The sequence below is a fragment of the Triturus cristatus genome, chromosome 6 (genome assembly GCF_964204655.1).
Source record: "Triturus cristatus chromosome 6, aTriCri1.1, whole genome shotgun sequence".
NCBI lineage: Eukaryota > Metazoa > Chordata > Amphibia > Caudata > Salamandridae > Triturus > Triturus cristatus.
Genome location: NC_140589.1, coordinates 55,578,101 through 55,593,472, shown reverse-complemented (window position 1 = coordinate 55,593,472; position 15,372 = coordinate 55,578,101). Strand labels below are relative to the sequence as shown.

Below are 15,372 nucleotides of genomic sequence, written 5' to 3'. Positions count from 1 at the left end.
GGGCCCTAGATTTTTTGGCACCAGTGTCGGTCTCTTGCATGGCTCTGCGTTCCTGGCACGGAAAGCTATGTACAAGAACTGACGTCAGCGCGCGAGGGCGGCGTCTAAGTACTCTGACGACGTCATTCCGGCGCACGACCCCAACGACCGATGCGGAGCCACAGACGACGCCTAGCGACGCGCAAGGGGTATTGCTACAAAAAACTTTCCGGATCCAGACTGACACCTGGGGATATTCTAAGGTGAGGAATCTAACTAACTAATGTTTCTTACAGATACATCGTTACCGAAGGTAAGTAACTTGATCATCATTGGTGTTGCAAGGAGGGCCCTCTGAGAAGTGTTGCATCGCTGCTTTCACTCAGCAATGCACCACTTCTCATAAATGAGGGCCAAAGAGTTTACAAACTGCAAATCTAAAAATTTAATTTACAATATATTCTGTCCATGTGGGAAAGCATATGTAGATAAAACAAACCAAGAGCTTAGACAACGTATTTGCCAACATACATCTTGCACTCGTTGCTGCAACATGTCAGCACCACTTGTCCGACACTTAATTGAAACAAAGCATAATATATGAAGATCTAAAATGGACGGTGTTAAGACAAATTGTCTCTAAGAATGGGGATGATTCACAGTTGTTACGCCAGGAGGCACTCCTTATACTGAAATTAAGAACAGCTGAGACAGGCCTTAATGAACTTTGAGAGATATCGAATGAGTTTTGATAAAATTGAGGGATTGGGAGCACCTAGAAAATGTATAACTCGGTCGTAATTGTACTGGTTTCATTTAAAAATGTCTTTAAACAAAAAGTGATTTAAGTGTTCAATTCATATAAGACTGTCTGAGTAGGATACCTCATATAAACCAGTAAGCACAAAAGCACAAAAGGACTCTTTCAACGTTTTAAATAAGGTCCTAGCTGGTGGAAGCTCATATCTGCAAAAACACACACAATAAATATTTTTTATTTTACTAAGTTTTTTATAGCGCGAACTTGACCCAAATCAGAGCGCTTTACAGAGCACCAGTTGCTTTACATGAGGACACATTCATTTTTGTGAGGCACGGGGAGATTAAGTGATTTGCCCAGAATCACAGGATATTCAGCGTCATTGCCGAGACACGAACTCTGGGGCATATCAACAACAACCGGCGATAATTATCGCTCAGCGCTCTTAGCGTGAGGATAATTATCGCCGGCTAGCGTGAATTTTTATCGCTGAGATAGCGTGCTATTAGCAACGCTTATCTCAATAGTGATAAAAATCTACACGCTAACAGGCTAACGTGAGATTATCGCTGGAAACCCAGCGATAATCACACGTTACCTTGTTGATAGGGACAGGCAAACTTAGCCATGATATCCTCCTTCCATAGGATATCATGGCTAAGTCTGAAAATTAGCAGATGTAAAAAAGCAGCGTTAACCGCGGTTAGCGCTGCTTTTTTTGTCTCTAACAGGGTTAGCGACATTCTTGATAATAGGAGAAATATCACTTAGCGACATTTCTCCTATTATTTTACTCTGGAACGCCCCCTTTGCATCTCATTAGAGATGCAAGGGGAAGCGTAGAGTAAAAGGGTGCTAACATGCAAATTTGCGTGTTAGCACCCTGTTGTTGATAGGGCGCTAGTTTTATCTCTGCTTTTTTGGCTTTTAAAGCCAAAAAAGCAGAGATAAAGCCCTTGTTGATATGCCCCCTAGTTCCCCAGATCTGAGGTCGACCGCACTAGCTGTTAGGCCAACTCCTCTCCGTAAATAAATGCTCCCCTCAGTGCTTTACAACACCATTAGAGAGCCCCTGTTCTCCTTCCAAAGTGAATCAACAATCAATTCGAATTTTCAAAAGGATTATATATTTTTTTTATATATTTTTTTGACTCATTGTTATTTTACTAGCACGAGTTGACTTCTCTAAACTGTACAACTAGGCACCAGGTAGGGAAAGTCCTTCCACATAATATTTGCTCCACATGGAACTTTGAAAGATCGTGGCTGCACCGCCAGAAGTCAATGGACACTAGACACCAGATCGTGCACGGGACTCTGCATGCAATAAGTAACAAAAATATAAAAGAAAAAGGCCCAGTGCCAGAAAGGATAATGCTTGCTATATAATCACCAGACAAAATGTCTGCATACATAAAATTGTTTTAAAAAATGGTTTCCTTAAATAGGACCATTATCCAAATTCTCATCTACTCTCTTTAGTATTGTCAAGATTGAAGTTTATGCCCTGATGATGACCTCGACATAAAATCGCATGTATCCCTGATCCTCACAGAGGTTGAAACGCGTTGGCACGAGATCTGGGGAAGAATTTGGAGATCCTCCTCTATACATAAGTGCAATATACCGCTTGTGAATATAAACCAGAGATATAAGTCACTTAGAACAAAAAGAGGTTATAACAAGAGGAAGGAATCCGAAAAATGTTCTTTCATCCCCAGAGGGAAAACATATGAGATGTAGTGAACTGAAAATAATTTGGACACTGTACATCTTCACAATTTTCACGAGAATTTTGGATCATGCTAAATACGTTATCTGTATTTGTTATGATTTTTTTCTTCCTATGTTTTCCATTTTTGTATATAAGTTTTGTATATACGTTTTTCAATTAATTGTGGTTTAATTAATTTGATTTGATGTTGCACATATACTGCAAATAAAGTTACCAATAGCAAAGTGAAAAAGGTTTCTTGATAAAAATGAATGGCAATAAATCATGAGATTATTCCCTTAACACACTGGATTCAATTGGATGTTGTGTTGGAAGATTAGAAATAGATTGATAGCAATGTGGGGGATATAAATGTTGTGCTATATTATATAGATCCCTCCCCACAGATAGTCCTTATTGGATCAAACCCCCCATTTTCTATAGAGATTACCTCCAGTTGCAACACTGCCTCGGCTTCCGCCTAAGCCCGATGCCCTGTTCCCTCTTGATTTTTTCCATGGTTTCCTACCTCAGGACATGGGGCTGCTTTCAAGGCGTGATATCTGGCTTCTCCAGTCTCCTGACATGTCACCTGTATTCCTGACTCCTCGATGGACAGTTTACCCACCAAGTGGCAAACTCGCCTACAGTTGGAGTATGAGGTAGGGGATTGGGCTGAACTTCTGGAGGCACTGGACTGCGGGACCAGGGAATCATGGCTGAAATGTTGTCTTTTCAAGTCACTGCATGAATGCTACTGGACTCCCGATAAAACTGCTTCCCCATTCTAACTGCTGGCACTGCGATGGGGATCGCTGTGACCTGGTCCATATCCTCTGTGATTGTACCACTGTCCTACCCTTCTGGGGCAGTCAGTGCCAGGCTGAATGAGACTCTGCCAGACTCTGTACCCCTGATCTTGCTCCATGACCATGCAATCTTCCTAACCAATCCCGCCATGAGGGCCTGCTGCTCCATCCAGTACTTTCAAAGGAAAAGAACTGCGTCCTTCGGCACTAGCGCTCCCCTCCCCCCATCCACCCCCCCACCCCCACACACACATGAGAAATGGCTCTCAGCCATATACCAGACAGCCTCGTACGAGTGTGTCATTTATAATCTGCAGGACAAAGATCTGGGCATCCTTTCTACGGGATGACGAGCGTTGAGCAGCCGGTGCCAGCTGCCAGGTGGCTGAATCTGTGGGGCAACTGCAGCTCTTCTGGTCTGATGCAGTCCCTGTGTCCCGCTTCTTCATGGCCCGCTTCTTCTTGGCCCCATGCTCCAGGATCGCCTATGAATCCTCTCACTCCCCCCTCCCGTCCCTTTCCACCTCCACCTCCCCAAACCCTCCATTCCTCCCTCTCCCGTTCCCTCTCTTCGGCCTCCCCCTTCCTTGCCTCCTCCCTTTCCCCCGTTTTCCCTTTTTTCCATCTGTTCCCTTCACGCCCTTTCTTTCTCTATCCTTTCCTTAACTGTCTTTTTCTTTCCTCCCCACTACCTTTTCCTCCTCCCCTCCTTGCTCTCCCCCTTCTTTTCCTTGGTTGCCACTACCCTTTTCCCCCATACCCCCGCCCTAAGGGTCTCACCCTCCTCCTCCTCCTCTCCCTCCCCTCACCCCTTTGACCCTGGATAGCCTATCCATCGTCGGCTACCTCCGGCAGGTACCTCCCAGCTAGTCTGTATCCTTGTTGTGTTTCTACATTGCCCACATATGTACTGGTTTTGGAGGGCTTCGACAGTGTGTACTGGCGCTGTACCCTGTTCTCTATTTTGTTTTCTCTCTGAGATAAACCTGAATACAAAATCGTGAAAGAAAAAGAAAAGTGCCATCGGAAAACCCTCTGTTCCTCCTGTAAATGAGGTGGAAGGAGCTCAGGTTTGATAGGGCAGGATAATTGCCAGTTTAGTTCAGTGCTCCCGCCTGCCAAATTCTAATTGAAGCCCTTGGATATGTTCCGATACACCTGTGATTATTCAAGAGATATTTTCATCATATTTGTTAAAATGATCTTTATTTTTTTTCAGATTCCAAGCTATGAATTTCTAACAGAAAAACTACAAGACTTTCAAAGACAACTCAATGAAACACTTAGAGGTTCTTCTCTTGACTTGGTGTTTTTTAAGGATGCAATGACACATCTTATGAAGGTACAATAATAATTAAGGACACTTAACAATTTAAATGTTTAAATGTTCTGGATTATTTAAGTGAATGGATTTCATAATAAATATACAAAGCAGGTTTACAACACAAAAAACAAACATTGACTAAGCATATATCTTTCACTTGTGTGTAGTGTACTGTATGCACAAATGCTCACAGACATAACACATCCATGCATGCATTGAAATAGATGCAGACAAATAATTTGAGACATTAATGCACAAAAGACCAGTACACCTACAGCCACATATGCACAGGGACCTATAGACAAAGAAGCACCCATGCAAGACACAGACACTCACACACATAGATCATCTGACTTGGGGCCATCCTTGAATATAGATCAAGATACTAAATGAATGTTATGGTGGCTGCTTAGACAGTGCTTCACTCTAGTCTAAGGGCACATCTAAACACTAGAAATTATAGAAGAGTTGCAATTCTTCTGTCAAAGAAATGAGGCAGCTAAGTAAGCCTCATCCTAGAAGCAGAGAAAGGAAACATTGCTAGAGAGGTGGGAGCAAATATTCTTCCTGAGTTGGACAGCTGGAAAGAAGTCATAGGTAGGTGCATGGTCACCGAAAAGCAAATCTACGAGGGTAGATGGTGCCTCAAAAAGTGGTTACACATATGGCAGCCATATTGGTACTACAGGAGGATGGCAACGTTTATATTGTACAAAGAAAGCTCGCATGCCACCGAGGTTAGCCTCAATGCAGTATTGCAATGGATCAGGAGTTGTAGCAGCACCATATTACAAATACCTGTAAGAACTGATCCTTGACTTTGAGAAGAGTTAAATGGCAATCACGATATTATATTATTAACTTCAATGACAATGTTAATAAAACATATATATATATTTTAAAGAAATGACTGAAAAGAGGAAACACGGGAACAAGAAGGGAGGAATGAGGAAGGAGTTTTGTGACTAGATTAATCTTCACAAAAACAGAAGCGGAGAGGAAAGCACTATGAGTGGGTATAAAGAGGCAAGTAGTGTGACTGAGGAACATAAACTGCTGGAGGGTTAGAAATGGCAGACTGTTAGAAAGATGCCAGGGCAGCGCATGCAGAGCCAGGTGCCCATGTTCAGCAACAATCTCACATACGCAGGCGTACCCCACAGAATAAATTTACAGGAATGCGCACAGCTCCAAGCAATCCAAAAACTGGAGCATGCACATTCATAGAGGGGCAGTGGTTCAAACATGCAGAAAGAAGGAAGGGTAGATGTTTGGACGCAGGTTTATTGTCCACTTAAACTCTCTTTTTTTTTTTTTAGTTTGAAATGCTTTATTGATAAAAAAAATTGTTAAAGCAAAGAGATACCAACCATTACAAACAATATTATCCAATACGTATCTAAGATGACAGTAGGTTAATACCGCATAGCAAAAAGACAAAAGCATTTTGTAAAATTATATACTTAGGAAGGAAAGAACAGAAAAGAACGGGAAACAAAAGGGGAGAAGTAAAAGGAGAAGAGAGAGTGAAGGCACTACAAAAGAAATATGAAGAAAGGAGGGCATAATGAATAGGCAAATAAGAAAATCAAAAACATATTAATCAGTAAATGTAGGAGTAATAGGAGAGGCATGAAAAATTAAGAAAAGGAGGACAGAGCTAATATCATTCAAGGAGGTTTAAAATTTTCAGAAGAAAAATGTGAATTGTTTTTCAAGGCCATGCGATCAAGGTATGTTGTAAGGGGTAACCAGAAGAGATCTCTGTTAAGAGTGAGGGTGCAGGATGAGGCAAAAGCCACATCAAGTCTATGAAGGTGAATTCCACCAACATTGTATAGAGAGTTTGTTGAGAGTTTTCCAATTAAAAGAAATGTGTTGGAATGCCAGGGCAAGCATAAGGTCTAATAGACCAGAGCAGTGTGGGGGGAAATCTAAGAAATCAGAAAGGCTGCCTATAAAGAGAAGAGGTATAGAATAGGGAATAGATATTGCAAATAGACAAGAAATGTAGGACCAAACTTCATCCCACAATACAGCAACAGGAGGGCATAGAAAGAAGAGATGTAGAAGGTCAGCATCAGGGAAGCCACATGTCCAACAGTTAGACGTTTTAGAGACAGAAAAGCGAGAAAGAGAAACTGGGAAGAGGTATAGCCTGTGATATAGAAAAAACAAAGATTGGGTCAAAGAAGCAGAGCGTGACATTTTTGGAGATCTAGACCAAATTTTATCTCAAAGAGCAACAGACCAATCACATCCCAGGTCTAATTCCCAAGTGAGTTCCAGTTTAGATTTGGCACGGTTTGGATTGGGAGATAAGAAGAATTTATAAATAAGAGAAGCTTTAGGGAAGGTAAATAAAATTTGAAGAAGAGAAGATTGAGAAATAGGAGAAGATGAGGAAGGAAGGGAATAATAAACGTCGAGAATAAGAGCCATGAGAACGGTGAACTTGTGTAAAAAGGATTGAGGACAGTGAAATAGGAATTGAAATCGAGGAAATGAGCAAGGGAGAAGACCATCAAAGAGTTTCTTAACCCACATGAGACCCTTTGATCTCCAAGAAGTCCAACAAATAGGTCTATTGTTTAGGAGAATAAGCGAATTATGCCAAATAGGAGTCTCCAAAAAGGATTTGCGAGTGATTGGGGCGGACTGGACCACGGGTTACAGAAGGGAAGAGGTATGTCTGAATAAGGGAAGAGAAGTATATGGATTCTTGGCAGAAAGAAAAGGGTGAAATTAGCGTACGTTCTATAGAGAGCCAGAGAGGAGTAAAAGGAGTAGGTTCTGATGCAAGCCATCTGGAGGCCTGACGTAGAGAAAAGGATTTGTGATAGAGACGAAAGTCTGGGAAGTTGACTCCACCCTTCAATTTTGGTTTACGAAGAGGAGCTAAAGCAATCCTAGGCTTTTTGTTTTTCCATAGGAATCTTGAAAGGTAGGAATCAAAGCGTTTAAAGTGTATATCGGGGATGTGTACAGGGAGCATGGAAAAGATATATATCAGGATAGGGGATATCATCATCTTAATCGAGTCCAGTCGATCCCACCACGAGAGATAAAGAGGATTCCAAGAGGAAAGTGATTTATCAATACGGGAGAGGACTGTAGACATGTTCAATTGAATGGATGAGGAGATTGAATTAGAGAACCATATACCCAGGTATTTAATTTTTGAGGAATTCCAGGCAAAACCAGTAGAGGAAAAATGATGAGGAAGGCAGAATTTTGTAAGAGGGAGAATCTCTGTTTTATCAGAATTAATCTTGTAACCAGAGACTTGTGAAAAGGATTTAAATTCAGACAATAAGGCAGGAATAGATGTTTCGGGGGGCAGAGATAAATGAAAGATATCATCTGCATATGCAGAGGGTTTCAACTGATTATTACCATATGGAAAACCCGAAATGGATACATTATTCCGAATAGAAGTCAAATAGGGTTCAAGGGATAGAACAAAGAGAAGCGGGGATAAAGGACAACCTTGACGGACACCGCGCTGGAGAGGAAAATAAGAGGATAAATGACCGTTAACTAAAACTGAAGCTTTGGGAGCAGAATAAAGTAGGGAAATGAGGGAGATGAATTTAGGACCAAAACCGTGCCAGCGTAAAGCGGCAAACAGAAAGGACCAATCCACTCTGTCAAATGCCTTCTCAGCATCAACAAAAATAGTAGCTAGAGGGATGGAAAGAGATGAGACCTTATTTAAGATGTTGAGGAAAAGACGAGACTTGTCCGAGGTAAGTCTACCTCTAACAAAGCCACATTGTTCTTTAACAATGAGATGAGGCATAAGAGGATCCAATCGAAGAGCGAGCAGTTTAGCAAATAATTTGTAGTCCACATTTACTAAAGAAATCGGTCTGTAATTTTTACAAAATTGAGGATCACGACCCTCCTTAGGAATAAGGCAGATCGTGGCCTCATGAAAAGTTCCTGCCGCACTACCAGAAAGAAAGAATGATTGAAAGAGTGTTAAAAGTTTAGGGAGTAAAAGATCAGAAAAATGCATATAGAATTCGACGGAAAAACCATCAGGTCCCGGTGACTTACCTTTAGTAAGAGTCTTTAAGGCGCTATCGAGTTCAGTAAGAGAAAGTTCGTGTTCAAGGTCAAGAAAATTGAGATGAGAAGTCAAAGGAATAGGAAGCTTCTCAAAATAGGATTGAATAAGAGGAGCGGAGGGAGGAGATTCGGGTGTGTAAAGGGATTGATAAAAAAGCTGGAATTGGGTAAGTATATCTTGCTCTTTGTGTACAAGTAGATTATCTGAAGAATAGATAGAGTCAATAGAGGTACGTTCCTTACGCGATTTAAGATAGTTAGCTAAGAGTTTACCCGATTTGTTGCGACCAGCATAGTAACAGGCACTACTCTGAAGAAGAATTGAGGAGGCATTATCGGTAGTAGATTTGTTAAAATCAAGTTTAACACAAATGAGGTCTGGTAAGACAGAATTAGTAGAGGAGGTGTAAAATCTATGTTCTAAAGACTTAATATGAGCCAGCAAAACTTTCCGTTTGTTAAGAAAGAGTTTCCTTTTCTTAGAAATAAAATCAATAACAAACCCCCGTGCCGTCGCTTTAAAAGAATCCCAGACAAGATAAGGGGATAGAGAAGGATCAGAATTGAGGGAAAAGAATTTGTTGGCAAAGGAAAGAAAAGAAGAAGAGAAAAGAGAGTTATTGAACCGCCAGAGAGAAGATTTAGGCTGTGAAGGGCAGAGATCAAAGTCTGTTACAATAGGAGCATGATCAGAAATAACTATGGGTTCGATAGAAGAGGATAAAAGATGTTGGGAAAGGGGTTGAGAGAGAAAAATATAATCAAGACGAGAGAGAGAAGCATGAAGGGGAGAGAAAAAGGAGTAGTCTAAAGTATCAGGATGTGAGAGTCTCCATGAATCAATGAGATGTGATTGTGAAATAGTGTCAAGGAATTGTTTATGGGATTTGTGAGGGGTAAAGCGAACAGATGACTTGCGATCAAGAAACGGATCAACAATCTGGTTACAATCGCCACCTAAAATAAACATGGTATCTTTGTGTTGGAAACATTTCGTTGTAATTAAAGGCCAAAAATTACAATCAGGTTGAGTAGGACCATAAACATTAAAAACAGTTAAAGGTACAGAATTAATTAAAAACTTACCTAGTACCCATGGACCTTCAGTGTCATTATCCTGGAATACAACCTTACATTTTAGCTTCTTGTGGCAGAGAATAGCAACACCATTTTTTTTATTGGGAGATGGGGAGAATAAGACCGTACCCACCCAGCCTCTTTTCAACTTAAGCAATTCCGCTTCAGTAAGATGAGTTTCAGAGAGAAGAGAGAGAAGAGTGCCAATAAATAAGAGAGAAGAGAAAACAAGAGAAAAGAGGAAATTGAAAGAGGGAAACATAGGAGCACAAAAAAGAGAAAATGCAGAACGTATGTAGAGGGCGAGAAAGAATGAGAAGGAACAAAGGGGGAAGGAAAGGTACAACCTATAATTAAAAGGGACAAAAGGAATAACAAGGGAGAAGAAGGGAGAGGGGAGAGCAAGAAGAGACAGTACATATCCAAGAAGGATGACTGAAGACAACATACCTGAGGGGGAGAGAAAAACAGAGAGCAATGGGGCAATGGTGACACTCAACAAGACGAGCACCCCATATGCGGGAGTCCGAACCACACCTGGACAGGGAAAATACTGAAGAGGAGGCAAACAAGTTGAAAAAGACCCAACGAACCTGTTAGAATAAAACAAAGAAAAACAATTAACACGGAAAAAATGTAAACGAAGAAAGATAATTAGCAATCATGAAATATACAAGATAGTGATACCTAAGAACACTGATGTCTAAAAGGTAAAACCAGGAAAAGGGGGAAAGCTTGAGAGGGACATTACACTAAAACAGTTAATATTGCATCAAAGCAATAAGATCGCAATGAAACCGGAGGCAGGAAATGTAAATTCAGGAACACAAGACCTGTAAGGAAAGCAGATTATATGATCAACCATTAGAAGAGGTGGAAGTGTCCATGCCATTGGGAGCGTGAATATGAATAAAGTTTTTAAGTTCTGCAGGATTCTGAAAAGTCCATGTCTGATTCTGGAATGTGACTTTGAAAAGACAAGGATGGAATAAACCATATCTAGCGCCCAAAGAGCGAAGAGGAGCCCGAAGATTCAAGAACTCCTTCCTTCTGTTCGCAGTAGCATTGGAGACGTCCTGTGAGAGGAACACTTTTTGACCCATCCAGGAGATCTGACGCTTGGATCTAGCCGCTGAAAGAACTGAGAGAAGATCTGTAAATTTCAAAAAGAGGATGATGACTCCACGTGGCCTGGTTGATGAGGATGTACGAGGACCCAGTCTGTGTGCTCTTTGGATACTGAAAACTGTGGTAGATGGCATATCCAGAAGTTTCGGGAGAAATGAGATGAAAAACGAGACAGGGTCGTCTCCTTCCAGAGATTCCGGCAAACCATAAACGCGAAGGTTATTCCTCCTGTTGCGATTTTCCAAATCCTCTGTGTGTTGCTGAAGAGCGGGGACCGACTTCTCCAAAGAGGAAATTCGTTGTGAATTGGCTGGAATATCTGTAACTTGCTGCTCCATCAACGATACTGTGCTCTCCATAACGGACCATTTCTCCTCAAGATGTTGCATCTTGTGATTAGTTTCCTCAACAAACGGCCGTAGCGCGCGTATCTCGTCCAGAAGAAGTTCCAGAGAGACAGGAGGTGTCGTCTTATCTGGAGAGGGAGGATCTTGTTTCAGTCTCTTAGAGGAAGTAGCAGGCGAAGAGGCCTTACCAGCCGGTGATTGCGCCGACGAAGGGCGATTGGAAGAAACTCCCGCCATTGGGTTCGCGTTAGAAGAAGAATCCGTGGCGGAGGAGGATGGATTCGTTGCCACAGGAGGACGCTGAGAGGGGATGAAAACAAACTTTGGATTGCGGTGTTTTCCCATAAAAAAGTAATAATCCTCGGCCATCAGGGCGTCCCGTAGATGGCGTAGCAGTCAACACAGGGGAACCTGGACGCAAAACAAGGCGAGGGAGAAAGGGAGCACTCCTCCCAATACCCCCTCCTCCAAGCAACAATGTAGCACCTGTGGAGCGTGACAGTGACAAAGTCTACACAATATAGGGTCTCAGTGCCAAGAAAAAATAACCATTGCAACTAGAATAAAAACAGAGGTCTTTTTTCATATAGAGGAGCCTGCAAAGACGTAATGTGTAGGAAAAGAAAAAAAGTATTCCTGGTGTTAATAATAGTTACAAGTCTTTAGGGCTGTAGAGGGTGGCAGCTTCAGAAGATTCCCTCCATAGAGGTAGCATGACGTATTTGGGAGCGCGCGAAAAACACTTCAGCCGAGGCAGCAGCTCACTGTCACGAAGCGTGCATAGTTAAAATGGCGGCCGTTCTGAGAGAATCTACAAAATAAACAAACGTTGCAAGCCGGATCTGCCGAAGTCATAAGCAACCTCACCCGAGGCACGGAGTGTTCTTTGAAGTGATGCGGCCGGCCGACGGGCTGTTCCGAGAGAGAATCATGCCCGTTTCGTCCAAAGAAGGTCCCTGTGCGGGAGAGCAGAGACCCTAGGCAACCATCTAGCGCGGCGCCGTAGCCACGCCCCGTCCACTTAATCTCTTATTCCGTTGCTAATGAAATCCAACTGGAGGTTGAGGAACAAGACTTCTCTTTAGTGAAATTACTTCTACTAGGTGAGTTCATTCAGGTATTATCTTATTTGGAATGGTCTCATCATAACAATGCGGTGCTCTTTGTGTGTTCATTCCATCTTTACACTCTTTACCATTATCACATATATCTAACCCAGCAGTTCCAGCTTCTTTAAAAGAAACACGTGGGGTTACCATTTACCCTCTTTCGAAAAGTTGGGCGGTGTTCTTTATTCGTTTCCACTCTGAAAACTGATTTACCCATCCTTAAGTACAAATCTTAAACCGTTTCTGTGGTGTAAATTGTTCATGAAAAGATTTGTAACTACTCACAAAAATGTTAGTTTGTACATGTGTGTAGGAAAGTGCCACTTTTTGACATGGTCACCCCCAAATTTTGCTGACTGGTACTAATGTTGATTGGTAGTGCAATGGGTCCCTGCTTACCAGGCCCCTAGTTCCAGTGCTCTTTCCCTAAAAACAAGACAAATGCTTAATTATAACCAAATTGGCAAGGTCTTTAGCACCCCTGTAAGTCCCTGGTAAATGGCTCCTCTGGTACACAAGGCATGGGTACTAAAGAGAGTCCCTTAGGGCTGCAGTGTTTATTATGCCACCCAAAGAGACCCACACACAAACTGCATGCAGACTGCCATTGCAGGATGCATGAAATGGCGCAAGCCATTCTTAAAACACAACATTGCCCGCTCCTTGTGTGTACACTGCATGTACTATATGTAAGTCACCCCTACAGTAGGCCTTAGAGCCCAAAGACATGGTGCATTATATTTCATAAGGGCACATCTACATGAGCAGATATGCCCCTGTGATGTCTAGTTCCTTTGCTAGACATTGCAAGTGATCAGGAAGCTATTTTAAAGATACATGCAGGGCACTGGTCATTACGAGTTACCTAGCTACATAATGACTTCACTGAAAATACTGATGTCTGGTATGGGACATCTTATCTTAATAAATCTGTACTGTTGCCAGTACCAGATTTATGAAGACATGTAGCCAGAGGGCACCTTAGAAGTTCCCCCTGGTATAGTCCAGCCTGTCACCACAGACAAGTTTCTCACCCCCTCAGAAAAGAGCAATGCCTGTCTGGAGGAAGGTGATCAAACCTCCTCCAGCAGGATGGCTAGTGAATTTAGCATATCAAGGGCAGATGATTCAAAGCCACTGCCACCTTTGATAGGCAGCCACAGTTTCTCCCAGACCTGGGGCACACCACCCCCTGACCTAAGGCCCATTTGGCACCAGAGCAGAAGGAAAATTAGAATATTCATGAGAAGTGTTCCACTTACAGGCTACTCCCACCCCTAAGGTGTGCTACCCGAAGTGGACAATCAGAGGAGGGTTTCACCATCTTGTTTTTGGTTAAAATAGAGAATTCTGAGACAGTCTAATGCCCACTTCCCACAGGACATGGGGGTGTAGTCAGTAGTCACCCCAGTGGTAGGTAGCTACAGGAACTACAGGAGATAACCCCAGCAGAAGAAAATAACTGCTTAGCTGGCCAGGGGTTACATACAAACTGCACACAAACTCATATACCGACACACCACCTCCACCACCTCCAGGAAGCCCGTCAAGCCCTGCAGTTTGGTTGACATAGCCTTATCCCAACTGCACCAGTCCACACACATTGACAGATATAACATGAGATAACATGGCAGCGGAGCTCCAAAATAACTGGTGTATCTCAAACATGGCAGAGATAATAACTATGTACCTCAATGATTGCTCTATTGTCAACTATATTCTCCCAACCCCAGGCAGAAGGTTATTGCGTCGACCATTCCAAAAGACCCTCAAGGGGAAAGTTAATTTAAACGCCAATTTGTCCACATGATATTGGTAGAAATCAGGAATCAATACAATACAAGTAAGGTCAATGGATAGGAAGATCACCTTAACTCGCTAGGTATCTGTATTGATGCAGAATATTATCATGCGTTTTATATGCTAATTGCACCGCACTGTCACTTTATTTGCTTCCGACGCATAGACACTTTAACTAGCTATGTCATTCTTTGTCATTATAATTATAAGTAAGGTTCATGGGTTGAAAGATACCTGAATTCTTCCAGTATTTGGATTAATGAAGAATATCAATAAGCACTTTATATGCTATTTGTACCACATTGTCACTTTATTTATCTCTTATGCACAGACACTTTTACTAGTTAAACCATGTACTGTCAGATATAAGACAAATAAGGTAAATGGGCTGAAAGATTACCTCACCTCTGTAGGTATCTCTATTAATGTTCAATATTCTTATGCACTTTACATGCTATTTTTACCGCATTGTCACTTTACTTGCTTTTTAAGCATAGACACTTTAACTAAATCATGTACTGTAAAACTAGCATTATAAAATATTTTGAAATGCAGACATATCTTCCAGCACAAGATATTTTCTGAATAGGATCCGTTCCCCCTAATGGCTTCAAATCAGCAGGCATCTAAGGATTCTGTAAGAATTCTCTCTTTTAATGCCAAGGGTCTGAATAATAAAATAAAATCCCGGGTGGTTGTAGAATGGATGAAAGGCAATACCCCAAATATCATATTGATACAGGAAACGCATTATTTAGATAAGAAATTCTCATTTAACATGTTTCAGCAATGTGCAGGTAGTAGCCATTTTTCATTGGCAAGTACAACTCAAAGGGGGTAGCGATTTTTTTAAATAAATGTTTCCCTTTTCAGATTGTTTACTCCCAAATAGATAAAGAGGGAAGGTGGGGGTTAGTTAATGGCTCAATTATTGATACTAGACTAACTATAGCCACGATTTATGCCCCAATAGAAAATAATCCTGCGTTCCTGTCGGACCTTTATCACGCATTGCTGATACTTCCTGGTATGGTAATAATAGGCCGGGACTTTAATCCAGAATCCTGTTTTGGATTCATCTTTCGGTGTACGGAAACAAGATAAACCACGCACAGGTGAGATGCTATCGGAATGTATGGAAAAACTAGACTTGATAGACAGTTGGCGGGTAAAATTTCCAACGAATAAAGAATATTCGTGTTTCTCAGCCAAATATGAAACAGCCGATAGGTTGGACTATTTTTTAATTTC

General features: G+C 41.8%; 1 protein-coding gene across 1 annotated transcript in view; it reads left to right on the top strand.

Moving 5' to 3' along the window:
- The window catches only part of DNAH8 (dynein axonemal heavy chain 8), a 13,985,216-nt gene that overhangs the window by 8,794,344 nt on the left and 5,175,500 nt on the right, over positions 1-15,372 (top strand). Inside the window, exon 61 of the mRNA XM_085610239.1 lies at positions 4,482-4,604. Within this exon, the coding sequence (XP_085466365.1) occupies positions 4,482-4,604 (123 nt within the window). The remainder of the gene's footprint in view (positions 1-4,481; positions 4,605-15,372) is intronic.